At 40.8% G+C, this 27,981-nt stretch overlaps 1 protein-coding gene across 4 annotated transcripts in view; it reads left to right on the forward strand.

Annotated features, from left to right (window-relative positions):
* The first annotated feature begins 12,700 nt into the window (after positions 1-12,700).
* The window catches only part of PPARGC1A (PPARG coactivator 1 alpha), a 111,868-nt gene continuing 96,587 nt past the window's right edge, over positions 12,701-27,981 (forward strand). The window contains exon 1 of one of the 4 annotated variants that reach the window (XM_037044946.1): positions 12,701-12,789. In XM_037044946.1, coding sequence (XP_036900841.1) covers positions 12,772-12,789 — 18 coding nt within the window. In that variant the 5' untranslated portion in view covers positions 12,701-12,771. Of the gene's footprint in view, positions 12,790-25,885; positions 26,058-26,465; positions 27,040-27,080; positions 27,143-27,981 lie in introns of those variants that run through there. The other 3 variants (XM_037044937.1, XM_037044952.1, XM_037044962.1) reach the window with 3 other exon arrangements.

Genomic DNA, 27,981 nt, shown 5'->3' on the forward strand with positions numbered 1-27,981 from the left:
ATTTTCGTGTTGGGATAAAAAGATCTTCCTGGTTAGAGTGATTTTAATACTAGGAAATAAAAATATATGAGCCCTGCCATTGTGAGAGAACTAAAATGTTTACATATAATCTATTTGAGTTTAAATTATTATTTATTTGTCATGTTGGACTCTCCCAAATCTAATGCTTACTGATTGTGGAGTACCTATTGGCCATCCAGTGGGTATCTGTCTAATGAATGAGGTTCATGGAGTAGTTAATTGTAGCCTCGAAGAGGTGAAAGGCCAGAGTTTTATAAGCTGAACCCGTTCAGCTCATGCTGGGACCTGTGCCAGGAGGAAGTAAATCTGCAATATATCTCAATGAACAAGCCACCTCCTCCTGCAAAACTGGTATCAGCAGAGCCCTCTGCGTCCTGCCACACACACTTTCTCTAAGGCACAACATTAATTAATAGAGAAAATTTATTGTGAAAAGAAAAGACTAGCCATTCTAAATTACTTGTTTGCATGCAACTGGATGCCCTATCCAACTCCACTCTCCCACAAATGGTATCACGGGTTTTATTTTCAATGGGAGACTACATCGGCACTTTTAATTTCAGTTATTAATCAATGAGATTGTAAAATAATGAGATCAAGGTCTTCAGTTACTTCAGCTGCTCTCCACAAGTGAACAATATTAACTCTCTGCTATTCTCAGGCGGCATTCTACTAGGCACAGGTGAGGCTACAGAGAAGGCCAAAGGCGTGTTTTCAAATCTCCGGGAACCCAGAGTGTGTGTGGGACAATGGTATAAGTTAGTATAGCTGCAAAATCTGCCACTTCCAACGTGGCTACCTCACATGGTAGCTACTCAGCACATGCTTGGAGGTAATTCCTTTTTAATTATTTAGGTCTTCAGCATGGGGTTAACAAATACATTTTATCTCTCCTGCCTGCTCTGATCATTTCATAATGGTTATTGGGAATTCATTGTCAATAAAGATTCTGAAGCCACGGGTGCATTCTGAAAAGGCAGCAATCAATGCGTGACGTCAGCCTGTGAGCAAAGGAGTGTGAGTGAGGTGGCACATGCCTGGAGAAAGAACAGAGTCTTTGTGCTGAGATGGGCTCTTGGGAATAATCCCGCCACCTCCCCTTGGTCTGATTTAGGAGTTGGTGTGTTTTTTCCTGTTCACATACGGGGTCCCTAAATGCCATGCATTTCGAATGATAGTGAGATTGAATGCATACAGTTAGATTGAAGCATCATTTCTAAAGGGTTAAAGAAAAAGTGAAAGACCTTTGAGGAATTTAATGGTAATGTCTACATATTTATTTTAAACTAATGGTGATGAGAGCTAGCGTTCGTATATTACTTTGTAGTTTATGCAGCACTTTCACACATGGGAAGCGACCTGGCTGCGAATGGAGTATTGGCTGAACAAATCGAGGCCCTTCTTTCATGCAATAAAATGCTGGGCAGATGTTACATAGAAGGAAGTAGATCTTTATTTGGTGAAAAAACACCCAGGATAAGTTTTTTAAAAGAAGGTTTCTGAGCAGTGTATGATATGTGTCTAACTCTGTTGAGATTACATTGTCACAAACACATGTCTTTGTGTTGATAAAGCATGAGAAGAAACCTGGATGTTGACATAAGAAAGTGCTAATAGTAGTTGTCACTGTTTGCTGAGATATAAAGGATTTTTACTCTCTCCGTCTTTCTGAAAAACTGACAATGAACATACACTATCCTGAAATTAAAAAACAAGTCATCTATTAAAAATGTAAGCACATTAACATGTATTAAGATCACTTGATCCTTATGATTACACCACAGGTCGTTATTATCCATGTTTTATAAATGAGGGTCCCAAGTTCAACTTAACTGCCAGTACTTAGCTTTTCTATGTGCGAGGCAACATTCTGATTGATTTACATATATTAATTCATGTACTTATCCTAGTAATCCTTTGACTATATTGTCATTAACCACGTTCTACAGAAGAAGAAACTAAGGCACAGAGAAGCTAAGTAAATTGTCAAAGGTCGCACAGCTTATGGGCTTTTAGAGCGAGGATTTAAAACCAGGTTGCTAAAGTCCAGAGTCTTGTGTGCTTCACAATTATGCTGAGCTGCCCGATGGGAGGCACATAGCGTGAGGAGGTGGCCTTGGTAGTTGAACTCAGATCGTCTGGCTCCAACCTCTGTTCCCTTGTCACTACATATTTGCATGTACCTTTTATTTGATGCTTGTCATGTTCATTATCTCCCCACTTCAACGTAGCCTCATAGCCTCATGTAGTTTATTGAGGCGGCTACATGATAAATTTATTCTGAAGCTCAGGATTGAGGATAAAATTACTCTGGACTCCTGGAATAAACAAACAAACAAAATATATATATATATATATATATATATATATATATATATATATATATATATTATGTGTACCAGGCAGTACTCTAAGGAACACAAGATAAAATAACAAACAAAAACCTGAGACTTCTGGTCTCATGAACCAGGAAACAGAAAATAAGCAAAAGATATAAAATTTAGAAAATTGATGAATGCTTTGAAGGAAAACATCGAAGGAACAGGGTGACTTTGGCTGGGTCCCAGAAGTGGGAGGGCTTACAACTGGGTAGAGAGGTCAGAGACTTCCTGCTCCCTTGTGTCGGATAATGAACGTGTATTTAATTCAACTCATCTGATTTTTTTTTTTTTGTCTAAACAGCTAGGGAACACAAATTCTAAAAGCTAAATTCAAAACCCAGTTCCAAACCATAGTGCATTTCAAATATATACTAGCACTTATTTCCTTGTTCCTTTTAACTTGGTTTGATCAGGTTTTTATTTTTATTGTCTTGTTTCGTGTGTCTAACTTTGTATTTAATCAGTGATTCCATTTTTGCTCATAGATAGGCTATACATTTTAAACATTAAAAAAAAAGAGTGGAGTTAATGAAAAGAACAAAAGAAACCAGCCAGCCCATTTTCCTTTAGACCAAAGGAATCTCTACTGAGCAGTCTCATCTCGCATTCGACATGGGACTCTTCCTTTCCCCTGTTGCTTCCTCCCAGGGCACACCACTCCCCAACCCCTGTCCAGATTTTCGGTTCCATGAAGGTCTAAATTTGTCTTTTCTGGATAGAATTAGTCCTTTTCTTTTAGGATACAAAATCTTTACTCTTTCGTTGCTGTAGCCCTTTTGAGTGACAGTGTAACTTTCCAGGACCATGGTGACACTTAGCAGGGGCCGTGAGTGTTGATGGATGTTGTAGTCTTCTTGAGTCATTAGAACTTCAGTTATTTACAAGGCTTCATTTAGAAATTGTTGCAATATATAGTTGCTGTTAATAATTGACAAAGTCATGCTATTTATCAATAACATGAGATTTATATCAGCATCTTCTGCGGCTGTGCTCACACTTCAAGCAGTGAGATCTTGAGCAATGACACTTTGTAAAGCTCGCATTAGTGGCTTGGAAACACTGGTATTGACTGACATCCCAGGTATCGACCTGCAGTTAACATAGTGTACGGGACTTCATCACAAAAAAGAGAGAGTTTTGTTTTTAAATGTAATTTTGAAGATCTGTCTTTCACGCATGTTAACGCTACTTCTCTTTGGTTATTTTCCACGTGTAAGGATAGGACAAGACAATACTGAGTATTCATTCCCAGGACACAGCATGGTGCTTGGCACAGAGTTCACCTTACTAAAGTTTCACGTAAGAAATTAACACATGAAGGAATGAATTCCTTCCAGAAGAGATTAGATGTCCGTTTTCTGAGCCTCCCCAGCACCTTCTGCATCACTTTATTCCAGTCCATTCTATTAATGTAATCATACTGCTTACTCCTCTGCATACTTGCCTGCCTACAGGGCCTCGCCGGGAGGAGGGAGGACTATTGTCTTCTTATTTCTCTTCCCAGTCCTGGGGCTGCTCTCTATGCGTGTTTTGTGAATGGGTGAGTGTAGAGATGGGTGAATGAATAGGTGCCTGGTTCGTGAGGTCCTCTTAGCTCAGAAGTAAAGTAATTTGGGCTGCTACCAAGTAATAGGAAAAAAATTTCTACTTCCTTTACATAGCTATGAAATTCTAGCATTCATTTGTGTTTAGCAAATGCATTGTGTTAAGTTGTTCAGTTACTATGTTAGATTATATTCTTCTTTGATTTGCATTTACTTTTTTCTAAGAGTCCTAAATTTGCTTTTAAAATCACATTAAAAATTACATTAGTGGGCTTTTAGACATTTCATCAGTTGATCTACTACTGAAGAAGGGCCTACATTCTGTATGTTTGTATACTACTTGGGGGCAGAGAGAGAGAGGGAATATGGGAATATAAATGAATTTAAGAATTAAAGATATTAAAATGCCTGGAGTATGGGTAGCACATAGTGAGCATTCAATGCACTGAAAATGTTGTATTAGGGTTCTCCAGGGAGGCAGGGGAACAATGTATCTATGTATACTTATTTCTACATCTATATATGTATATCTATACTTGTTCCTACACCTATACTTACATATCTATATTTACACTTATTTCTATACCTATGTCTTTGTCTATATCTATATCAGGGTAGCAGTCTAGAAGTCAGACTTCTAGGTTTCAGTCTTGAGGAAGAGTTCTTTCTTTTTAGGGCAATCTCAATGTTTAGTCTTATGGCCTTCAACTGATTAGACAAGGCCCACCTACATTATGAAGAGACATTTGCCTTACTTAAAATCAACCGATTGTAGATTTTAATTACACCGACAAAAGATCTTCACAGGAGCGCATACTAGTGGGTGAACAAACCACTGGCCACCATAGCTTAGCCAAGGTTGCCCATAAACAATCAGATGCATTATATTTTATAATCTTTAGAGGATCCTCATAGGACCTTACTTAAGAAGTACGCACGATAAGCCCTATTTTACAGATAAACAAACTAAGCAGAGAGCTCCCTCACCCTTTTACTCAGGCCACATGGCTAAGCGCCAAGGTCAGTGTCAGAGTCCAGGGTGTGAGGCCCTGCTCTGCACCATGCTGCCGCTCGGCCTGGCCGAGCAAGCCAAACAATGGAGACCCTGCTTTGGAAAAGGCCATGCCTTCCTCTGTAACCCTTTCTCTCTCTCCCATTCCCCACACCTCTCCTCCTCCTGCCTTAAAACCTATTCTAAGACGTTTTCCTACATAAAATACTAGTTTCTCATACTGGGTATCTTTTCAATCTCATACTAATGACTCCTTTTTAGTTTCTTTCCATTTTCTGAAGATTCAGTCTATAATTGCTCATAGCTGGGGACATGCATCTCCTGAACTGTCTTTTAAAAGCCACCAATATACATTTTAGTGCATATTTATTGATGGAATTTGTATTCGCAAATTCTATTTTTTTCTAGTCCATGCCAGGCCCTGTCTATTTCTTGTCCATTTGGAAAGTTATTAACTGATCGCAGTTGAACACGTGGTTCTTGGTGAAATGCACGGCTACGTACCTCAGTTTATCAACAGTTAACAGCAGATTCGGTCAGACTGGGGGCCTATTAGGAAGACCACCAGCTAGCTCTCAGAACCTGTTGCACGATTGTATCAGGACTTTGGTTGTCTATCATGTGTCTCATCTCAGGATTTCAGATCATCTCCACAAAGCACGTAACCTCATTTTAGACACCAAGTTGGTGTCTCTGTCCCCATAAGACTGTGAACTCCTTGGAGGATAGATTATGTATCATTCATAGTTGTAACAGTGCAAAATATCATTATCTTATTAGTCCATACATAACAAAGGCAATTATTTTTACTGAGCGTGCCCCACGCTGTGCTAGGCACACACAGAATGGTTTCAGTCGTGAAGGGGTGGGAGGCGGGTTCTGTTCTGAGGATGCCTGCCTCTCCTTCCCCCCTCTCTTCCAGGCAGCCTGTTCTGTTTCATTCATGATGTCCTGCTGATTTCCTTGTGGCTCCAGGCTCAGAGATCCTATTCTCCTCGTCAGCCTGAAGGTTCTCCGAGACCAGGAGCCAGCTCTTCTTCAACTGTGTAGCTTTAGTGTTTTACACAACTTGAATCACAGAGACTTAAAACAGAAGCAGGGGCTAGAAAGCAGTAGTTTAGTGGTAGGGTTAAGATGTGCACCCTAGAAGCAGGCTGCCCAGGTTCAAGTGCCAACATTACCACGTGTTAGATGGGTAGCTTTGGTTAAGCAACCCTCTGTGTCTGTTTCTCCATCTGGGGAAACAGTGGGAGGTGACACCCATAGTTCCCATGTTATCAAGATAATACTATATCTAAATATAAAATATAAAATAGATAAATTAGATATAAATTATATAAATTAGATATTATATCTAATATCTAAATATAAAACATTTAGAACAGTAGTAGGTACATGGCCGACATCCTATGTTTAATTTTGTATTTAAAAACCCACTTGTCCATTCTAAACTCTTTTTGATTTATTATTTCTTGACTTGTAGGGAGTTGCTGGAATTTTGTGGGTTAAAGACAGTTAGTTCTTCAATAAGATCACGTGAGCAGCTGCATTTCACCACCTGGCTGAGAGCCAAGGCTCGGTTCTCACTACCTTTTATATTTCTTCGTATTTCCCTTAGCAGCTCACAGTGGACCTTGTATGATTCATCATCTGCCACTACGACTTTTTATTTTCTAGTGCCCTTACTATTGAGAAACACTAGCATTTAGCAAATATCTACCAGGTGCCGAGCTAGGTGTCTGATCCTTACGTTCTCCAGGAAGACAGTGGTGTCGTTTCTGTTTCACAGAAGCCCGCGTATCTTGACCCATTTCAAAGAATTAGGAAGTGTCGGAGCCTGATTCTGCCCCCACTTTGGTCTCATTTCAAAGAGAAGGCTGTCTCTCCCTCATTATCCTTTCTCCTTCTCTCTTTATGCCTTCTTGGAGCCCAGCAGGCACCCCAAAAGCTAGAGAAATCCACATGCTCTTTTCCAGCCAAGTGTGCCTCTTACAAGTCTTTATTCCAGATCACAGGACTTTTATTGAAGGGTTTATGAATGGATGGGAAGGTCCTGGCAAAACACATCTCTGTTTTCCTTTATTAGTATGTGGGCACCCCCGCAGTATTACCCAATACTAGTGAGTGGGGTGCCCAGCAAAGCAAGACACCCATGCAGAGTCACCAAAAGTTTCCCTTTGAAAGGCTATCACATGTGATCCTTTAAAGTAATCATGGAAGCCGCTATTACAACAATGCTTAGACCTCTATTGGGCTTCTCTATAATGCATCATTTAGTAAGAAGTCCAATTTCTATTTTGAATTAAAGAGGGGGCAGGGGCCTCTAAAGGTTTGTGTAGAGGCTGGCTGGCATGCTCATTCTAGGCTTATAAGGTTAATTAGACCTATTTTTTAGCCCCTAACTGATCCCCACTTCTTCTCCCTGAACAATTGCTATTATTATGTTCACATGTGGGTATGCAGATTGGTTGTGAGTCTGACCTTCTGCTCACTCTTAGACCGTAAGCCCATTCAGGACAGAAAGGCACAAAATCCCACCCAAGTTAAGTACCCAGTGCGTGCTGGGCCATCTTCGGGAGCGTAGCGGATTCTTAGTGACTGACTGGCTCAAAATGGCTGGCTGTTTCCCCTTTGAAGTTCTACACATTTGCAGGTAGGTCCATGTATTCCCACACATAGGGCAAGGGGTTCGGAGATATGTGCTGTGTGTCTGTCCTGCTGCCAGGGCATCATGGGCTAAAGTTGTTCTCCAGCCGTGGGTGTAGCCTTTTAGCAGGGTTTTTTGTTTTCTTTTTCAGTTTTAGAATAGACTTTCACTACCTTTCCAAGGTAGGAAGACAGTGAATGATTATTATTCACAGGGAGCTCATGTAGGGAAGGAAGCCCGTTTCACACCCTCTGACAAGTCTAAAGTTACTGTCTGAGGCTATAAATAACAACTGTAGACATGAATTAAGAGATGGATTCTTTGTGGATGATTTTCCAAGCAGTATGCTGTTTTCTTTGCTCTTCCCTGTTCCCCTTTCAAGTGGTGGTAACTACTGATCATATTTTTTAAAAATGATATACGGGCCCTGGCTGGTGTAGCTCAGGGGATTGAGGATGGGCCTGCGAACCAAAGGGTCATCAGTTCAATCCCCAGTCAGGGCACATGCCTGGGTTGCAGGCCAGGTCCCCAGTAGGGGGCACACCAGAGGCAACCACACATTGATATTTCTCTCCCTTTCTTTCTCCCTCCTTTCCCCTCTGTTTAAAAATAAATAACTAACATTTAAAAAAAATGACATATGGCTTCTGAGAATACATTTCTTGTCCCTAATGCCCTGAGTTTGTTTTACTTATTTTAAACTCTGGGCATTTCTACAGTAGTTTTATGATGCTAATATTCAGAGAGAGCTTTGGTGAATTTGATGCAGAAAGTGATCTTTAGTTTTTCTTTCTTTTTTTCCTGGGACTAAAATTGCTGCACTTCACCTATATTTGAGTTTTCCAAGTTTTGAATTTTTTTAATATTTAGCCCTTAATAATTTTACCTTTAAAAACCTGAAGACAAATGTAGACATGGTCTGTCACTAGTTCCTTTAAGGAAGTGATGTTTGGTGTTAATTTTCACTTTGGCTTTCCTTACAATCTGCCCATACTTGCAATATCTAAGCATTGGCTGTAAAGCCAAATATTAATTTTGTTTCATTTTAAAGTTTTCAAAATTTATTTCCACACAAACCTTTGATCTTTAATATGATTTCACTTATAGTGGAATCTGATGAACAAAATAAACAATTAAAATAGAAACAGACTGTTTGATACAGAGAACAGACTGACAGCTGTCGTGAACGAAAGAGATGGGATTAAGCGAAGTCAATAAATAAATAAAACCGTCAATGACGGACAACAGTATGGTGACTACAAGAGGGGCATGGAAGTAGAGGTAGAGTAGAGGAGGGTAAAGAGGGATAAATGGTGACAGAAAGAGACTTGATTTTGGATGGTGAACACTCAATACACTATGCAGATGATGTATTATAGAATTGTACAACTGCAGTCTATATAATTTTATTAACCAATGTCACTCCAATAAATTCAGTGATAAATAAACAAATAAACAAATCAAATGCTTCCCTTACACATTGCACTGGGTGTCACTTCATGCTCCAAGCAGAGATGTCAGTCATCCTTCCCCCTCGGTCTGTGGGCAAGGCACCCATAGAGAGGGACACGCGGGCCCTGGTTCCCATACACGTCCGTGTCTTCTTCAACCTCACTGTCCACTCCATGGGATGACAGGCACAGACAGGCACAGAAATCTTATTGCATGTATGTTTTAAAACACTCCAGGAAACGAGGGAGAGGAAAGGTTGCAAGAACAGAGAAATAGTTGAAGCTGAGGAACCTGACCGAGGAAGGCAGTAGGTATCCGCGTAGTGCCCGCCGTATACCAGGCACTCTGCCGCCCCCTCCCCTATGTCTCTGCAGCTCGTCCTGTTGAATTCCCATGATAAGCCTGTGGGGTAGGAATTGTCCTCGTTCCCTAGATGGAAAAATGAAGACTCAGAGAGATTAAGTGGCAGTGCTGGTATATTGTGGTATTGTGGTAGACTGTACTGAAGTTAGTTCACATTCATGTTCATGTCCTTGGTACTCTTTGCTGGGTGCGTAAGCTCCACAGCCAGCATATTCTGCATTCATCTGAGTTCCGATCCTACTTCGACGTGTTTGTTCCTAGTAGCGTAATTTGCATACCTAGAAAAGGATCATGAAAGTGGACTCGGTTTAATGCTCTTTGAGAAAGTAAGTTTCTTTTTAAAAAAGTCACTCCCTTCAGACCAGACCTCAGTATTACATATTCAAAAGCATGCACCTTTCATTCCTATTTAGTTATAGTGTAGCTTTGACATTTTTAAGATGTGGTGGCATTAGGGGTCATGGGATATCAGAGTTAACAGTACCTACTTTCTTGCATGGCCACAGACCATCCCAGTTTGTCTGTGTTCTTCTAGGCTCCCGAAGGTATGAGGGTATCAAAGAAGACAGTTTATTCTGACTTTTCATTCTGGGTCATTTACTTTGAAACCGGCCCCATTAAGTGGAGGCCCTCCAGTTTGCCAGGTGACCTAAGTATTTTGGACCTTCATTATAATCGTTTCTAAATGAGAGCCATAGTGTTCACTAAGCCTACATGCTTTTTAAATACATTCAATGGACTGTGTTTTATATATATTTCCTAAATCAGAGTAGATTAAAAAACCATACAATTTAGCCCCCCTTCCTAAAGCTGGCTGGTACCACAATGAGTTTTGAATGACTCTAACTCATGGAACAATTTTATATTTGACCACACTCCCAAGCAAAAGCTAAAATATATATATTGGAAGTTGATTCAATGATTGGTTTTAACAGCCAGGTTGAAATGTATTGCTGAATTGTATTCTATAGTAAGATAAACACACCGAATGGACTTTATGGCATAGACTTGCCTGGAAACACGTGTCAGGCATGGAAACCTTCTTGTAATGTGGTTTGCCATGTGGTCTTAAGATGTGTTCTCATATGGCCATTATTTGCAATTGCCATCTTCAAAGAGTCTTCATTTTGCTTAGGGAAAAGGGTGACAATGTAGTAAAGGCTCCTTCTCCTTTGGGGGTGCTCTTAGTGATCTGAATCAGATGCCCCGAGTTAACTGTAGAGGTTGATTCACAAAGAAGTACGCATCCTTTTCAATGAGACACCAGGTCACATTTATAGACACTGCCGTCCAGCTCCCTTTGACCAGAGTAGGGCCCCATGTTGGCTGTGTGCCTGTGGAGTCCTGCCTTGCCCCGACTTCCCTGGCAGTTGGAGCCGGATGTGTGTGGTACTTCTACTTTCCTTCCGGACATAAAGCTGTGGTTCCCTTCGGATTTGTGGAGCGACGCTGAAATATCAAAGTTATGTGACTTTTAGAAACAAACAAAAATGCCATTTTTTTTCCTGCTCAGCCTAATCATTAAGAGAGAAATGTCTGGAGCCGGATAACACTGACTTCAGGCCCAGGCTTCTTCCCATAGACTGGATTTTTGTCTTCAGAAAAGTTACTCAACCTCTCTAAGCTTCAGCAAGCTTATCCCCAGAATCAACATATTGGTACTTGCTCTTCCTGTCAGTGTGAGATTTCAGTGGAATCATCTAGATCAGTACTCAGCACAGTGCTTGTCACAGGGCGCCGATCCACTGAATGCTGGATATCATCTCTTTAAGGCTATTATTTTTGCTCTAGCTCAAAGAGCTATAAACTATAAACTTTAGAGTTGTCGAGGAGACCCCGTTCTTTGAAAGTTGAAGGAGCGTAGGCAAAAACAGGAATACCGTGCTTCATTTCCCAGTCTTCAGACTTGTTTATTACAGTGGTGGGTTACCATGGAAACTGTCAGGATTAAGATGGCATTATTGAGTTAAGCATTCAATGAACATCTCAAGAAAGAAAAGCTCTCACATGTGTGCGTGCCATGGGTGGCTTTCAAATGAAAGAGTTGTTTTAGGGGGTGAAGAGCGGATGGCGTTTAGTAACTCCCTTGGCTCGTGGAGTTTCCCGAATTCTCGGAGCGAGTTACGACCGGGCGTTGACTCTGTGCTCATGGCCCTGCATGGGGCCCTTCGCAGACCGTTCCATAAAGTTGTCCACGGTGACAGCCAGATTTTCAAACTGGGAAGCGGCTCTTCATGTAGCAGGGAGTGTGGCTTTCCAAAATAGATTCCGAAGTCAAAACGAACTCAGAGTGTTTTTTAGGAGCAGGGCTGACCTCCTTTCATGCCACTTACTGTGAATTAAAGCTGCAAGGGAGGACTAGTTTGGGCATGTGGTGCAGCCCTGAGAGCCGCCGCTGCCAGGGAACGAGATTTGTGTTTCTAAGGAGATACAACAAAAAGGAGAATGCTTTAAGAGCCAGGGGCTGTCAGGGTGTAAAAGTATCTATGTTCAGAAAGGGAAATGGAAGTTGAATTAAGTAATTTTATACACATGTTATGGGGTGCCCTTCTGCTAGGAATGCTTAAGAGCAAAAGCAAATAGTTGTGACCACAAAGGGCTTAGTACATCTCAGCTGATTTGAGTTCTCAGACTCAAACTGGATAGGATTGGTATTGACCTGCACTACGCATGTGATTTTAACGTGGTCTGACTCCCGTCTGTCATTTCGTTGGGTTGTATCAGTAACAGAGGACAAAGGATGACATATTCCAGCAGAGATTTGGGCAGCCACTTGGCAATCTATTCGGAGTAAATGAGAGGAGGAAAACCCCAGTTCCACCAAGTGGGGCAGCTAACAGAGTGTGCTACCAGTGTCTTTTGTGCAGTTTCAGCCAGTTTGCAAATGTTTCGTTGGTTATTAGCCTGGAAGGGTTCTCTGAAAGGGTTCATTGGATATAGTATCATCACAGGACAGAAATCACAGGGAGAGTGCACCAAGGAAAAATTACAGTACAGTTATATTTACTTACTCCCTCTGCGGTAGGGTTTTATTTTCCGCAGTTGGAAAGGGAACCACCTGTCTCAACTGCTGATGTCAGAAAGCTCCCTCGAGACACAGGGCTGTTGGAAAGCACATGATACTGTATGTATTTGCTCTTACGTCTGTATCTGGCTTAGATTGGGTTTCAGATTTGAGTCCTATGGTGGAGTTCATTGACTAGTGACTTCCAGGTGCCCTCCCACGTCACCATGCCCTAGTGAATTAAAGAGTAGCCTGTGGAAGCCCCCATCGTGAGTGTTCCCTCAACTTGCACACAAGTATTCACACTGCATTAAAATGAATGAGCTGTATCTCGGAGGTTCGCGTCCATGGATCTGGTTTGGAAAGTGAGTATTAAGAGGCATTATCTCTGTACCCGGAAGCTGGTATGTTGCTGGTATTCTGGCTTTTGTTTTACTGCTAATGATCAGGATTTTTAAAAAACACATTGCAGATTTGAAGGTTTTCTAAAAATAGTATGTGCCTATCTTTTTTTTTCCGGATAGCATTGTCAGTGTGGAGAAATTGTTACAGAGTGCTTGAAATGCCTAATGCTTAATTTGGCAAAACTGGATATTATGACCATGCATTTCAAGGGACTTAACACATTATTATTATTATTATTATTATTATTTAAGATTTTCAAATAGTTGTGTAACGCACTGCTCCAGTTCTTTGTGCCTAGTGGAGAATTAGGCCTTTGAAACAAACTTCTTTGAGGAAATGTGGGGGTCACGGCATTGCCTAAGTCTAGGGGGCACCATTTACATCATAGTTAGGGGACTGAGGCTTGAACTATCACACTGACTATATGTCCAGTCCCAGGAAATATGATACTACCAATGTTACGCAAACATTACATAAAAATAGATGGGCGAAAAAGGTGAAGGGGATTAAGAAGTGCAAACTGCCTGTTATAAAATAAGTCACGAGGATATACAATAATAGACAGCATAGGAAATATAGTCACTATTGCAGTAACTATGTATGGTGACAGATGGTTGCTAGTCTTACTACGGTGATCATTTCATTAGATATATGTGTCCAATCTGTGCACCTGAACCTAATATAATATTATGTCAACTATCATTTAAAAATAAAAATAAGAACCACTAAAAACCAAAATGAAACCAAAAGATAAAATTGTTGCCAACAACTGCAGAAAGCTTGCTAAATTAGTGAAGCTGTTCATTATTTTCATAGTGCCATGCATCTGAATTTGAATATCTTTACCAACTTGCGAATTCTGTGGTTAGACAAAACAGGTGGAAAACAGAGTCTCTGAGGATGTAAATTATATTCTTGGGCCACATCAGATCAATGAGCTATCAGGGATCAGCGCCATCGTTTTGAATTCCCAGCCATCCCATGATGCACACCGGCGATGTAGTATTTGCCGTGATGTTTGGTATCTTTTTCTCAAACCCTAAAAGAAGAGTCAGTGGAGTAGGCTAAGACCCCCCGATTCACCTAACCTTTCCCCCAGTGTAAGATTTTTCCTCTGAACCATTAAAAGTGTTGTAATATATGATTGATATTAATTAGTTTTCTGTACAGCACTGCACTCCTGAACATGAACTGAACTAGAAATAAATATATTACCATGAATTAAGATTTTATTAGTCGTGAAGAAGGATTAGATGAAGGCACCTATGTGAAATCCTAAGTCCAGGCGTCAAATTGAATTAATGCCAGCACTGCCTTGAGATTAATTTGAGTGCTGAACAAGAAATAGTACACCATAACATAACTGTGTTTACTGAATCATTTCTGGCATCAAAAACTAAAGCTACATTATAGAGGCAACAACAGGCTTTTCTCCCTTGGAAGAGAGAGGCGGGTGCACTTTGTAATTAAAGGGAATGTAAGTTACCCCCTGAAAAATGCCTCTAGTCTCCAGGCTGAGAACAGCCCTTCCAAGGACGTGGCATCCCCGTACGTATCTCAGGCTCTGCACGCTCTGTGTTACTCTGGCTTTCTTTTGCATTCCATTAGGGTTTTATAACAGGATCAGCTCTATTTTCTGCCCTCTTCATCTGGAGGACCGGGTGAACCTCACTTTATAAATTTGCATCTCATTACTATGTATATGTTTGGAAAATGTGTGGAAGGTGTTGACAAGATGTATGGGGTTGCATCAGGGATGTTCTGGAAGGGATTCCTGATTCCTGTAGAGGGAGGGTGGGTCATACAGCTTTTAATACAGGGCTGCACAAACCGAACACGGTAAAGCTTCCAAGGATCACTTTTCACGGACTGGGATGAAAGGGGTGCCCCCTGGAGTTGTGCATTGCTAAGGCCCTGCTCTAATACCCTTGTCTTTTCCCCCTGAAATTTCCTGATTCTGTAATTCGGTTTTTAATCTGCATGCACAATACCACTTAGTTGAGGGTAAGCGCCAAACTTTCAACCAGAACTATCAAATTGGATGATTATACAGATGACTCACGGAACTTAAATTTTCTAGCTGCCACATTTAGAAAAGGTAAATTTAATTTTAACAATGTACTTATTTTTCCCAACGTATCCCAAATATTATACCAACATGTAATCAATACAAATTACTTGTGCGATGACTTAATTTGATTTTTCATGCTGAGGTTTTGCAGTCCCATGTGCATTTTTCATTTATAGCACATCTCAGTGTTGACTAGATGCGTTTTGAGTGTTCAGCAGTCACAGGTGGGTAGCAGCTGCCCTATCGGACAGCACAGTTTTCAACTTATATGCCAACCAACTTGTCAGCGTGTCATTACATAGAAAAATTACTTGCAAAAAAAATTTCTTAAATAGCCAAGACAAACTATAACCTATCCTTTATGCCATTTTGTTGGTTTAAAATGTGATGGTATGATTAATCACAAATTTGTGAGAAGAGCGTGAATGCTAAGGCAATGTAGTTGCTAGGCCGCTGGTGACGAAACCAACTTCATACTGACTGTTTTGCTCCTGTTGCTTTGTTTCTCATTCTTCCCCCATAAACATCACATTCTAAAACACAATTTGACGCTCGGTGATTCTCCTCGCATTTGCAAACTCATGATCCCTTGTCAGTTTTCATGCACCGTGTGGATGTCCTGTTTCTTAACAGAGAACCTCTTGAAAGGCTTTTGGCTCCAATACCTTCTGTGGCCAGCACTGTGGAACTGAGAACTGTGTTCTGCACTTGCTGCTTCGGGTCACTTTGGAGGGAGAGCCAGGTCGGGACTAGCACAGGGTGGGTTTACGTTTCTTCCTGACGTGTGAGAAACCTAGACGCTCAGCCCACGGCAGCTCAGGTGAGGCTCCTATGTGCGCGTGCCCCTGAGCATCAGCTTCATGCAGGACCTCAGAAGAAAGTCGGTTCTGCACGGTGCCTGCATCAGTTCTTATTTTTTTATTTATTTACCCTATTATTTTAATTTCATGACATTTATTTTTCTTGCCTTATTTCAGAAAAAATAAAATTATTTATCACATACTTTATGTTCTTCTGACATGAGGAAGCCAGGCAGAAAGCAGGCTTACGCATTTACTCTACTGTTGCTTGGAGTTAAATTGAGTTTTAAGTATTTGTGTGTGAATAGCAGGTGTTGTTACTGAGTACTTAATATATACAATACCGGGCTCAGCTGTATCTCATTTAAGCCTAATGCCAACCAGGTAAAACAGGTATTTACATTGCCATTTTTGCAGAGAAGGATTTGAGCTTCAGATGCTTTAGGTGACTTGCTTTGGATCACACAGATGGGTCTCAGCAACAGCTGTGCACTGACTGTCCCCAAAGGCCACATGTCGTGGAAGAGGACTATGTTTCCAAACCAAGTCAATGACACCTATTGCTAACGAATTTTCGACAAAGGGCAAAGTACTGAAGTTTTAGAGTTGGAAGTTGCCTTCCTTTCCTTTGTATTAAAATACATTCAGAGAACTCTGAATCCTATCCCACCTTTGACAGAAGAGAAACTAGATCTAGAACATTGAAATGGCCATGTCCAAGGTCAAATCAACCAACCTGGACTGCGGGCCCTTTGATTCCTGCTCCACTTCTCTTTGTGTGGTTGCATGGTTTCTTTAAGAAGATAAGCTGAACATGAAGAATTTTTTAATAGAAAGGTAGCAGACTTTAAAATGTTGTAATATAGGGAAAACTCCTTTCTCTTTGCTATGAACTTCGGAATTTTGATCTGAGTGTACTATGAATACTGAGAAGTGCATATATGATAAGGGTGTAGCTCTCCGAATTTTCACTAACTGATCATGACCCATGTAAGAAGCACCAACAGCAAGAAATAAACCAAAACTAACTTTCTGGAATACTGTTCCCCAGACCATGCCCCTGGCTCTCAGCCACCACCAGAGCCAGCCTCTATCCTGACTTCCAGGTGCATATGTTAGATATATCTGTCTCTGTACTTATTTGTATAAAGACTAGGACAATCAGGCATGGGCTTTTGTTGGTGTGTCTGGCTTCTTTTGCTTCACATTATTTGTGGGGTTTATCTACATGTTGATATACAGTAGATGTTTATTCATTTTCATCGATGTATTTGACTGTAACTTTAAAGTATAAACTCTCTACAACCATAACATTGTAAGTGGAATTAATAGGTTTATCGAACATTAATTATTTAAATTGATTTCCCTGCCAGAACATTATTAGCCATAGTTTCATTTTGATTCACTTTGAAACAAAATAACAAATCTCAAATATGGTAATTTAGTGGTTACAATGCAAGATACATCCCAGCAAACCACTCTTGGGCTGTGTTTTTATGCAATATTCAACACAGGATAACATAATAGAAAATATTATGCACCTTCTGAAAATACCCACAGGAGAGAGCTGAGTTGGAGTTCCCGATTAGCAGCTTTGTACGGCCTCACAAAAGGTTAGGTGGGGCCTATTTTTAGGTGTCCTATGTGGAAATGGATCTACTAAGATAGCTGGTAGAAAGTTACACCTTAGGAGTTGACAGAGGTTTTTGTTTTGAAAAACGGTAGGGGAAGAATCCTTTCTGATCAGCTGCTTGGGCCAATGTACAACCTGGGGTCTTCAAAAAGGGACACAATTTGGGGCCTGTTGAAAAGGGAAGCTCGTATAAACTGTCCTCTGGGGATTGTTTCGCAGGCATAGCAATCAAGTTTTTACTATGTTAGGTTTTTTGTTTCCCTGGTGGCAGGAAAAAGTGAACTTAAATACGTCACGGTAGTGGCTGCTGCCCAAGCATCCGGTGTTGGAGTAGGTCCGGAAGTCTGTCATTTCCCTGGCGTTACTCTGCTTACATCAGGCCTCCCTCTCCAAATTGTCTGTTAGGAAATTTAGGTGCTCGTAGCTCTTCACTCGGCCCTAAAGGAAAGTCGAGAAGCTGGGTGGTATTAGATGGCTCTGGAGCACAAATCTCCCTGCGGCTAGATAGGGCTGTATGTACAAGAAAAAGAGCCGAGTAGGAAGATCCGGTAACTCCTAGTGATATGTCAACCATCTATTCTGTGATACAACCTTGGGTTAATACAGTTGCTGTGAATGCCTTGGTAACATATTTTTGGCATATGGCCTTCTTTCCTTCCTCCACATCCTACAGTAATAACTTAGATGATTCCTCTAAAATTCAAAAAGAGGTAATGTCTCATTTTACCAAATATAATGAGCTTTTTATTTAAGGGGGGGCAGATGTGGTAGGAGGCAAAACTCTTTAAGCTCTTATTTCCCTAGATGCTGTAGACCTTATTCCTATTTACAGAACCCTGAATTTGGGATCCATCCTTGTTTCTAAATCTTCTCTCTCTGGGTAACACTTCTTACCTGTTGTAAAACCAAATCACATTTTAGTATGCTAAATTGCACCCATATGCAGGCATAAGTAAATGGTTATTCTCTTATTAGTTGTGTGCTTTATGCCCTTATCGTGCAAGTAGGGCTTAGTCTTACACATCACTTGCACCACTTACTAACGTGAATGATACACAAGATAAGAGCTTACTGTTTCTCCAGGGCAGCTACTTGGGATGTGTAAGAAACCCAGGTCTGTAGAGGTTGGTCTTCTCACACCAGCCTGCATCACTGAAAGTATCATATTTTGTGAGTTCTCTTGTCATCTTGTTCTGGTATGGTGAGGCAGGGAAGTAGGCATAGTTCGTGGAGACTGATGCAGGTCGGTCCTTTTGGCAGAGTTGAGCACCCATTACCTTTCTTGAACCTCCTTCCTGATTTCCAGTGCCTTATGTGTACAATGAAACCTTTGGATTCAGCCTTCCCAAAGTGGTCTTCCCAAGTGGCCTGTCTCTGTCAGGGCTGACACAGTGTTGCATGTGAAAGTTGGCAGCAATCTTAGATATAGTTGAATCTGGCTGTTTTCTTTGACAGACAAGGAAACTGAGGCTCAGAACCATTAAGTAAGTAGCCCAAAGTGGAATTGTGGGCCCCACCCCCATGAGGACCCATATTCTTCCTACTATTCTTTTTCTTCTCTTTTGTGCTGAATCAAGATCCACAAAATTATTCTACTTATCAAAGAAGGTTGAGCCTCTGTAACCACTTTATATATCCCATGAACTTGGCCTTGGTTCCAGCCTCATTACCTGTCTTCTTACAAAAAGTCTTAATGGTCAAAAGAATGATCACCCAAGCATAGGAAGAGTGATTTGCAGGCAAAGCCCATGAAACTGTGGGATCACTAACTTGAAGAGGCTAATGGTAAAGCCTGTCTTCCTGTGGCGCTAGCCAGCCTTCCGCAGGAGAGGGGGGGGTCACCTTTCATGTGATGTTTGGAGGGCCCAGAATGAGCTTTCTGCCTGAGAACTGGGCTGCAATGTGACAGCATATATATAGGTTGCTCCACATTTAGGAACAGACTGTGTTCCAGAAGTTCACTCGCCAGTCACTGGCTTGAAACTTGGACTGCATTTTCCTTACCCAGTGAATTTCAGTCATCCCCAGCAGGGCTGACATCTCCCACAGCTCTTCCCCGAGCATTTTTGGGCTGCCCTTCCTTTTCCCCAGTCGATAAAATCCCTTCTTGGGAAATTTTCTGAAATGTTTAACCATGACATTCTTAAAGCACTTACTATTTTCTACCCCCTTGGCATACGCTTGTGAACTTTATTAGATGCTAGAAGGGAAGAAAAAAATATGACTCACAGATAGAGATGCTTTTGTGTACCTAACTGAAATGCCCCTAACTCCACCAAGGATGCTTACATTTTTTAATGGAAAGTTTACTTAACTTCATTGATAAAATTTCAAGTTGAGAACCAAAGTTTAGATGGTGGTGGCCTATGGGGGTCAGTGGCATAAGCCCATCTCAGAGGTGAGCTACAGAGGTTGATACTTCTCCTCTCCCCGTAATTCAGGGCTCAGAGGGGTTCTAAGTTCCAGGTAGGCGCTTCTTCCAGGGTTGCTCAGGAGCCTTGCATCCTGAGTGGAGTAGCTGATGGACTCACTGAGGTAGAGAAAAATGGCTTTCTTTTAAATACAGGATATGTATAAGTTTCTCAGAGAAAATTTAAGAATTACAGAAAGGTACATAAACACAAAGAAAATTAAATATTACTTATAATGTCATCAGCCACTACTAACATCTTGTTAGTCTCATCTTCTTTCCTCTTCTTTCTTTCTGAGTGTATGTTTTTATATGTAAATTTGTTATACTTTCTTCAAACAACTTGAAATCTTAATATATTTTGAAGATTTTCTCATTATACTACTATATCGTTTTACAACAGTTTTAATGATATTTTGGGGCGTACTCAATGAGTATATGTGTATGAGTAAATATACTTCTCTGTAATTTACCTAAAAAGGTCAATATTGTCGGGCATTTGCATTGCTCTCTAGTTTTCAGTAAGGGAAATAATGTAGCACCGGCAACCCCCACACCCCGAATCTCTGCACACATCCCTTTGTTATTTCTCAAAGATGAATTTTTAGAATTAGGATTTCTGGGTTCACAGGCATGCCCATTTTAAACATGTTTCATACATACTATCTGCTTTTCTTCTAGAACACTGTATACCCATTTATATAGCTCCACCAGCAGCATTTAACATTTATTGTTGATTGAGCTGTAAGTGTGGAGGTAGCCTTAAAAATGGTCCTCTGGGTAAAGGATTCTGCTTCAAAATCCCGTGTCCATTTGGGCTAGCAAACATAAAGTAAGATTTTATATGTCACCACAAGATTTAGCTAAACCTTAAGCTAATTGCTTCTTAAACTGTGAGTTTATTTTCTTTCCACATTATGTCTTTAGGATATATTCTGGCCCTGCTAGAGTGAAAGTCAAATATCAAAGCACTGGAAAAATCTATCTGCAACAGAAAGAAAAGGCAAATGACCAAAACCTTTCCAAGGCTTGTTTGGTGGGATTAGAAAACAAAAACTGAAACAAACACAAACACAAAAACAAAACTTTACTTATTTAAGTCTTCCATTTTGAGACTAGTTGAAAAAGATCATTTTCTCCCCTAAAATCAAGATCACTCAAACTCATGAAGACCCAAGCTCTAGAAATAAGTACCAGGGGGAACTATTTGACAAATAGGTATTATTTTAAATGTAATTATTTGTGTACCTCAGTGTTTTTCCGGGTGGACCTCACTAACTTCAGCCGGAGGGTAAAATATCTTTCTTAGTAAATGGACTAAGTTTTTAAGGTTTAGTAGCACTTTAAATTTTTAAATAGCACCGAATTTAATAAAATGTGATGTGCTTTATTTTCAGTTTTTGTAAGGAAACTTTGCTAAATAATCCTATTGAATGTTGCTTGTCTAAATAATCAATAACTCACTGCATTATAGATGAAATAACCTGAAATAATTAAGGTAAATGAAAATGTCTATAGATGCACAAATACAGCAGTTAAACATCAGACAAAATCAGATTTTAACCATGCTTTTTAAAAATCTCTTATCTGTGGGCCTAATAAGCATACTGCTGGCTTTATGTTTAGATTAGTCCAATTGAGTACAACTCGGATTAATTTTCACATTATTTTTATTTTAATGTGAAAAATGCCAAAAGCAGATTTTGAGATTCACATTAAAATACAGGCAGACCCATTGGCATAGAGCTGGTCTGCCGGAGGTTTTATTGGAGATGAGAGATTGTTACTGAGGTTGTCTATCACCTCTAGTTTATGAAAAATAAATAGATAGATGGATGCTGGGAGGCATTAACACTTCCCACGACTCTCTTTTTGCTTCCCCAAGGGTGCTTTTGTGTAAAGTAAGATTTGATTTTAGAATGCCCCCCGACTAGAGATTTTTGTTAATATCCTGCCTGGTCACTACTTTCTGTGCCCTGTGCAGTCTCAGCTCAAACGTGTCTCAGAGACTCAGGCCCTGTGCTCAGAAAATGATGTGGGTTATTGGGATCAATTAAGTTCTCCAGGTATTGAAAGCAAGCAAGCGAATGCCTGTTAGTAATGATTAACTTTGGAAATATTAGCAATTCTGGGAAGACCCCTTACCTTTCTGAAAGAATGCTCTAGACAGGGAGTATTCCCGGGAAGCTTGGTTTCCAGTTACATAAAGTTGCTTCGGGGTCTCTGCTATGCTTTGCATTGGGAATGAATATTATTTTTATGTTTGAAACTCTAGTTCTTCCCAGAAGGGCTTTTAGGAATCTATATGCTCTTTTCAGCTGCTGTCAACACTCTTCCTCTTAATTTTCTCATTTGCAAAGTGGGTACACAAAGGTAATCTTGATTGGAGAGTTTTGAGAACTAAACTGAGATGTGGTATATTGGGTACTAATTTTAATGTCTAGCTCATACAAGGTCTGCTGTATATGTTTCTTCTCTGCTTCTCTTCCTTGAAAAGTTTTAGCTTAAACTCATTCTTATCATTTATTGAAAGCTTATTAAAAATGGACAAAGATATGCATACTAATTACTCTTCTGTCTTCTTACCTGTGCCCAATAACAACATCAGAACCAGTGGTCTTTGCTGTTGTCTCCTTGTGTATTTGAATCCTAGCTATTTGGGTTGGATTGTGTTTATGTTCTAGAAGTGGGCAGTTGTCTGAAATATAGAAGGTAGGCAAACCTATTATTTTGGGCAGGAGTGGAGAAGAAAATACAAACGTTACATACTTGGTCAGATATTTTTGTTATAAAATTAAATTACTCTCTTGAAGGTTTATTTTCTCTCTTGTCATTAACTCTAAGGATAGAGTCTCCTGTGGTTATCAGGGTAGGAGCCTTGGGAAACGTTAACTGAACCACTGAAGGAAGAAATTCCAGCAGGAGGAATTCTAGGTTCTGTATAGATATGGAGCATTATGGGCACTCAACAGATGTTAATAAATACCTCTTTCTGCTGCTGAGACAAAATGAGATCAACGTGAGTGTGGATTGTGGTTAGTAAAAGGACCTTGTACCTGAAAAAGGGTGTGTTTTTAGAAGAGGAATCTGGACACTGAGTGAAAGATCACTTTTTGTTTTCATATCGAACTATTCTCCGTGGGTAGGGCTGTCATTCCCCCTAAAATCGTGAGCTCCCTTGTGTTCATGTCATGTGCCTTCTTGGCTGTCCTTGGAATACGTTGCTGTGGACACAGTAAGGCTCCAATAGATCTTTGTTGATTGAAACGAAATGTTTGGAAATCTTGGAGGCAGAGTTGAGGAGGGGATAAAAGAAGGGCTGCAGAGAAGAAGGAAGAGAATAGTCTAGGCAGAAACAAGGTGCGGTACAGACTGCCTGGGAAGCCAGGAGGGACCAAGGTTGGTGAGCAACTAAGAATTTATGTTCTCCTGAAGAAAGGGAAAAAAGAAACTGGACAGAAGAGAAATTTTAATCTGGAAAGCTAATGAAGCAAATTATAAGACCTTTACCATAGCCTTGTCCTTAGAGTTGTAATTTTTAGACTTTAAAAAATAGTGGAGGATTCTCTAAAATGTCCCAAGAATCTATTTATATTTTGGTTCGTACAGTAAAAGAAAATTGAGGGGAAAATACAGTATGCTATAGTTTATAAGTCACATCCATGTTTTCACTCCAACTAACCCTCTTTGTGATGGTGAGGAGAAAAAATATAAAAACACCTCTAGTTCCATTGGGTGTGCTGATTTATTTAATAAAAAAGTGGAATCAGGTGGCAAAAATACAAATAAGAAAATCCCAACAACAAACTGTGAGTGGGTTAAAATATCCAAAACAACGATACAAAATGCCTCAGTGCAGAGAACCTCTCTAAAAAGTGTGAGGAGGATTGAAAAAACAAACAAGTGTGTCACGGATGCCTAGCATTGGATGAACACAATGAAAAATATCAGAGAATATCACAACTCAGGGACCTCTTGATAATCATGAATAAACATCAACTCTTCTAGGTCAAGGGACCAATATTACTTCACAGTTGACTGTATGGAAGGTAGAGCAAGTGACCTTTTCCCTGAATTTTAATAATTTACTGTAGTTTTACATTAAATCAGAATATAATTTTGAAGAAGATGAGTGTTTCCTGGTGGGGAGTGCAGAGCAATGCCACTAATTGCAGGCATGAAAGCCTTCCCGAGGTTGTATTTTCCTGTTCTTTCTTGATTTAGAAAATTAAAACTACAGTAATTTTCCACTTTTTGTTAGAAGCAAAATGTGCCAGTAAAATGTATTCAGCTGACTTAAAATGTCAAAGCTTTAGGCTATCTTTTTACGTCCAGTAATGACAAACTGTCACTTTCATCACATTATTCAGGAATTTACTAGCAACTTGTTGCAGGTATCGGAGTACACAGATCTCTTATGATATTCGTGGTCTGAAAGAAGAAGCAGACTGTCATTTGGGGGGATCCTTTCGGTTTTTCCTTCTTTCACTTTAATACTTAAGCAACTTTTCATTTCGAATATGTATTAGAGCAAATCACCGTTTTTCCTAATGCGCAAGGAGAGGAACAGTAGAGGACACATGAAATTAACCTTAAAAGAATAGGAATTTGAGTCGGTGGTGCTTTAACAATTTTTATAGACCTGGGGGATTTTTTTCAGATAAGTTATTATCAAGGAAAATAATTGAGCTGATTTTAAAAGGATACTGGGTTTAAGATTTTATAAAAACTTCTATGTTCACAAATAGATGTACCTTTCCCCGGAACTTGGAAGGGTTAAATCAGACCACTGTAGTGTTACGAAAAGCGTTTTTCAGTAGTGTCTGGTACCTTGGGTTTGTTATGTATTCAATATGTAGTATCATCATGAAACAGTTGCACCTGCATTAGCCCTCACTGTCTCAGGGTAGATGCTGAAAAATAAAAAAAGAAAATTAAAAAGTTCAAGAAACGAGTATTTCTGCTAGTAGCATGTTGGTATTTTCTCCCTCATTCCACGGACATTCTTGATCTCGAACGCAAACTGCACAACCCAGGGCACTGGGGCTAGAGTCCAGTGTTTGTTCAAAAAGGCACCCTTGGGCAGGGTAAGAGGAAATGCTACATGTATGAAAGAGAAAGCAGCCCAGAAACTAGGCTGATCTGGGCACAGCAGCAGGGGCTGCATTGCTAACACTTGTTTTCTGGGAGACCAGGACAGGAGTGGAAATACTTAGAAGGGACCCGAGAGGGTGGTATTTTGTTGCCTGTTCTTCTTACATGGAGCAAAACCGTCTGCCGTGACGCTTTAGGGGCTAGTATTCCCTACTTACCACCGGGAGAGCCAGTTTCTGGGTGGAGGGGTTTGTTTGTATCTTAACAAATACAGGCTGTTTTGTTGATTAAACAAACCAAAAAAAAAAAAAAAAGCACGCCCTATTCTTTGCTTTCAGACACTTCTCCAGTTAGAAAATGTCTCATAAAAAATGCATCATGTGATAAGCTCTTGCTTTAGTCCCAAACGGAGCTAAAGAGTCAGTCCACTTGGAGGTCTCAGAATTTCTAGTCCTCAGGGAGTACCCACTGGAGCTAAGAATATAGNAAACAAACCAAAAAAAAAAAAAAAAAGCACGCCCTATTCTTTGCTTTCAGACACTTCTCCAGTTAGAAAATGTCTCATAAAAAATGCATCATGTGATAAGCTCTTGCTTTAGTCCCAAACGGAGCTAAAGAGTCAGTCCACTTGGAGGTCTCAGAATTTCTAGTCCTCAGGGAGTACCCACTGGAGCTAAGAATATAGTTACTCTGTCTCAAAATAGGGAGCTTTGCCACTTGCTTGTTTCAGAAGGAAAATAAATTAAAAAAAGATTGCAGGGGATTTTAGTTATTATATGGCCAGAGCTCCGTTTAGAGTCTGTGGCATTCAAAGCTGGCTTTCATCGCAGCGTGATGCTCAAAGCCTCCCAAAGTCCAAGTGTTTCCTTTCTTTCTTTCTTTCTTCTTTCCGTTTTTTTTTTTTTTTTTTTTTAAGCGTTGCTTCACTGAGGCAGAGGGCTGCCTTTGAGTGACGTCACGAGTTTGAGCAGAAAGCTGCACAGGCGAAGGGAGGCTGGGTGAGTGACAGCCCAGCCTACTTTTTAATAGCTTTGTCATGTGACTGGGGACTGTAGTAAGACAGGTGCCTTCAGTTCACTCTCAGTAAGGGGCTGGTTGCCTGCATGAGTGTGTGCTCAGTGTCACTGTGGATTGGAGTTGAAAAAGCTTGACTGGCGTCATTCAGGAGCTGGATGGCGTGGGACATGTGCAACCAGGACTCTGTATGGAGTGACATCGAGGTGAGCTGGGGCTGGGCTCGGCACTGCAGCCAGGACTGGAGCTTTCCTCGCGATGCAATTATTCCTGTCAGGGGGGAAGGGCTTGGGCGAGGAGAGGAGGTAGAAAAGTAGCCCAGGCAGGAGCTTTTGGAAAGGAATCTTAATCTTATCTTAACTCCAATAAGTTTGCTATTTTAAGGTGGCTCTGAGGTGCCACGAGCAAAGCAAAGCTGAGCTGCTGTCCATCCGTATCTGTTGCAGTTGGAAACTCTTTCCATGTGCCTTTGGCTCTGCTTCTACTCATATACGATATTTATGCTCTAAGATATTGATATGAATCAGAAGCTGAAGTCTTTCCAGTGGTATTTAGTGGCCTGGTTGGAAAAATGCCACTTCTATTTATAATAAGATGAAGATAAAAATATTAAAATGGATGTTCTCAAATAGAGTCAGTTATGACTCCAGTCTGGATTTTTTTTTTCCCCCGCGTCTCTGTGTTCATCAGACAGAGAACTCAAAAATCCTAAATAATCCTGCTGGGCTCTTTTAGATGGCTTTTCTCACAAAACAATGAAGCTGATTCCTTTAAAACTCCTCCATGTGGTTGAAAGATTTGGCCGGCAAATAGAAAAAAAAAAAAAAAAAAGTAAGGTGCCAGGTTTTCCAGTTGCGTCGGCGGCAGGGAAGCCAATGGTTAAATCTCGCTGTACCACGGAGAGCTGCCTGAAGCCGGAGAGAGAATAGAGTTTATGCAGGACTGTGTGTGAAGCTGCTCGCTGCTCGTGTAAAAATAGACGGCAATACATCAATTCCACAGTCTCTGCTGGCTACAATTCATACCAGGGCAAAGAAAGCAAGCCGTTTCCGCGTAATCTCTGGAGTCTAGAGTGACAAGCGGGGGGGTGGGGAGGTGAGGGCCTGGCATGTTTGCATTCCACACAATGCAGTGTTCTCGGAAAGTTTGGGCAAGTTGGGAAACAAGTGAAACTTTCTCTGGACTCTGGTGAGATGGAACCGAATTGAAGTGCATGGAGGATCTGAGCTGCTAACAATGAACCAGGCAAAGGACTCCAAGTGCTTCCTCTGGGTGGCTGGGGGCACGTAGGGTAAGGGGGAGGGTCGAGTGTCACACGTGATTTGATTAAATAAGATGTCCATGTGGTGCAGCGATACACATCTAAAGTGAAAATAATTTGGCCCAGGCTGTCTGCGGGTGCATTTTTCCTATCTAGCCAGGCATGCCCTGGATTCTTAACTCTTTGCTGGGTTTGCAAATGGGGCTTGGTGTGCCCTCCTTGCCTTGGCAGATCGGATTTGCGGATTGCAACAGTTCTTATGTTGTGATTTCTCTGGAAGGTGGGATAGAAATGGCTAATTCGTGTGTCCTGTGGCTATTTTGAGTCCGAGTTATAAGTGGCTTCAAAGTCCCAGTTTTCTTCGAGGAGCTGGCATGTCGTCCGGGTGATTGTCTGGCTGGCACTGTGGGTCTCAGCAGCCGTAGTTCCATTTCCCCCTCAAGTATTATTCCTGATGCTGCTACGAGTTGATTGAGAAACTAGATTATATGGAAATACAGCAGATTCACTGTAATCCTGGGAATTCCTGGAGTCATTTTAAATAAGCGTCAGAACCATTTAGGACAGGGGCCCTTTTATTTTTGTCTTAAGGAGGTGAGGTCTCGGGCTAATTGTCCATCTGGGGATTGAGTTGTCGGTTGGCTGAGACTGGCCCGCCGCTCCTCTGTCGAGCGGGAGACAGTGAGCTGCTGGAAGCCTTGCTTTGGCGGCGGCAGCAGCTCTGGGAGTCACCTCCGCCAGTCTGAAATGTTACGAGCAGCAGGTAGTGTAGGCAGCTTTCATTTTTTGAATCATTAATGTTTGCTGTCATCCTAAAACGTATGATACCCTTTTGCACATAAGGACTGGACAGCGCGTGGGTTAATAAA

This window comes from Sturnira hondurensis, unplaced genomic scaffold, assembly GCF_014824575.4.
Source record: "Sturnira hondurensis isolate 20B ecotype Veracruz unplaced genomic scaffold, ASM1482457v3 Scaffold0000780, whole genome shotgun sequence".
Taxonomy (NCBI): Eukaryota; Metazoa; Chordata; class Mammalia; order Chiroptera; family Phyllostomidae; genus Sturnira; species Sturnira hondurensis.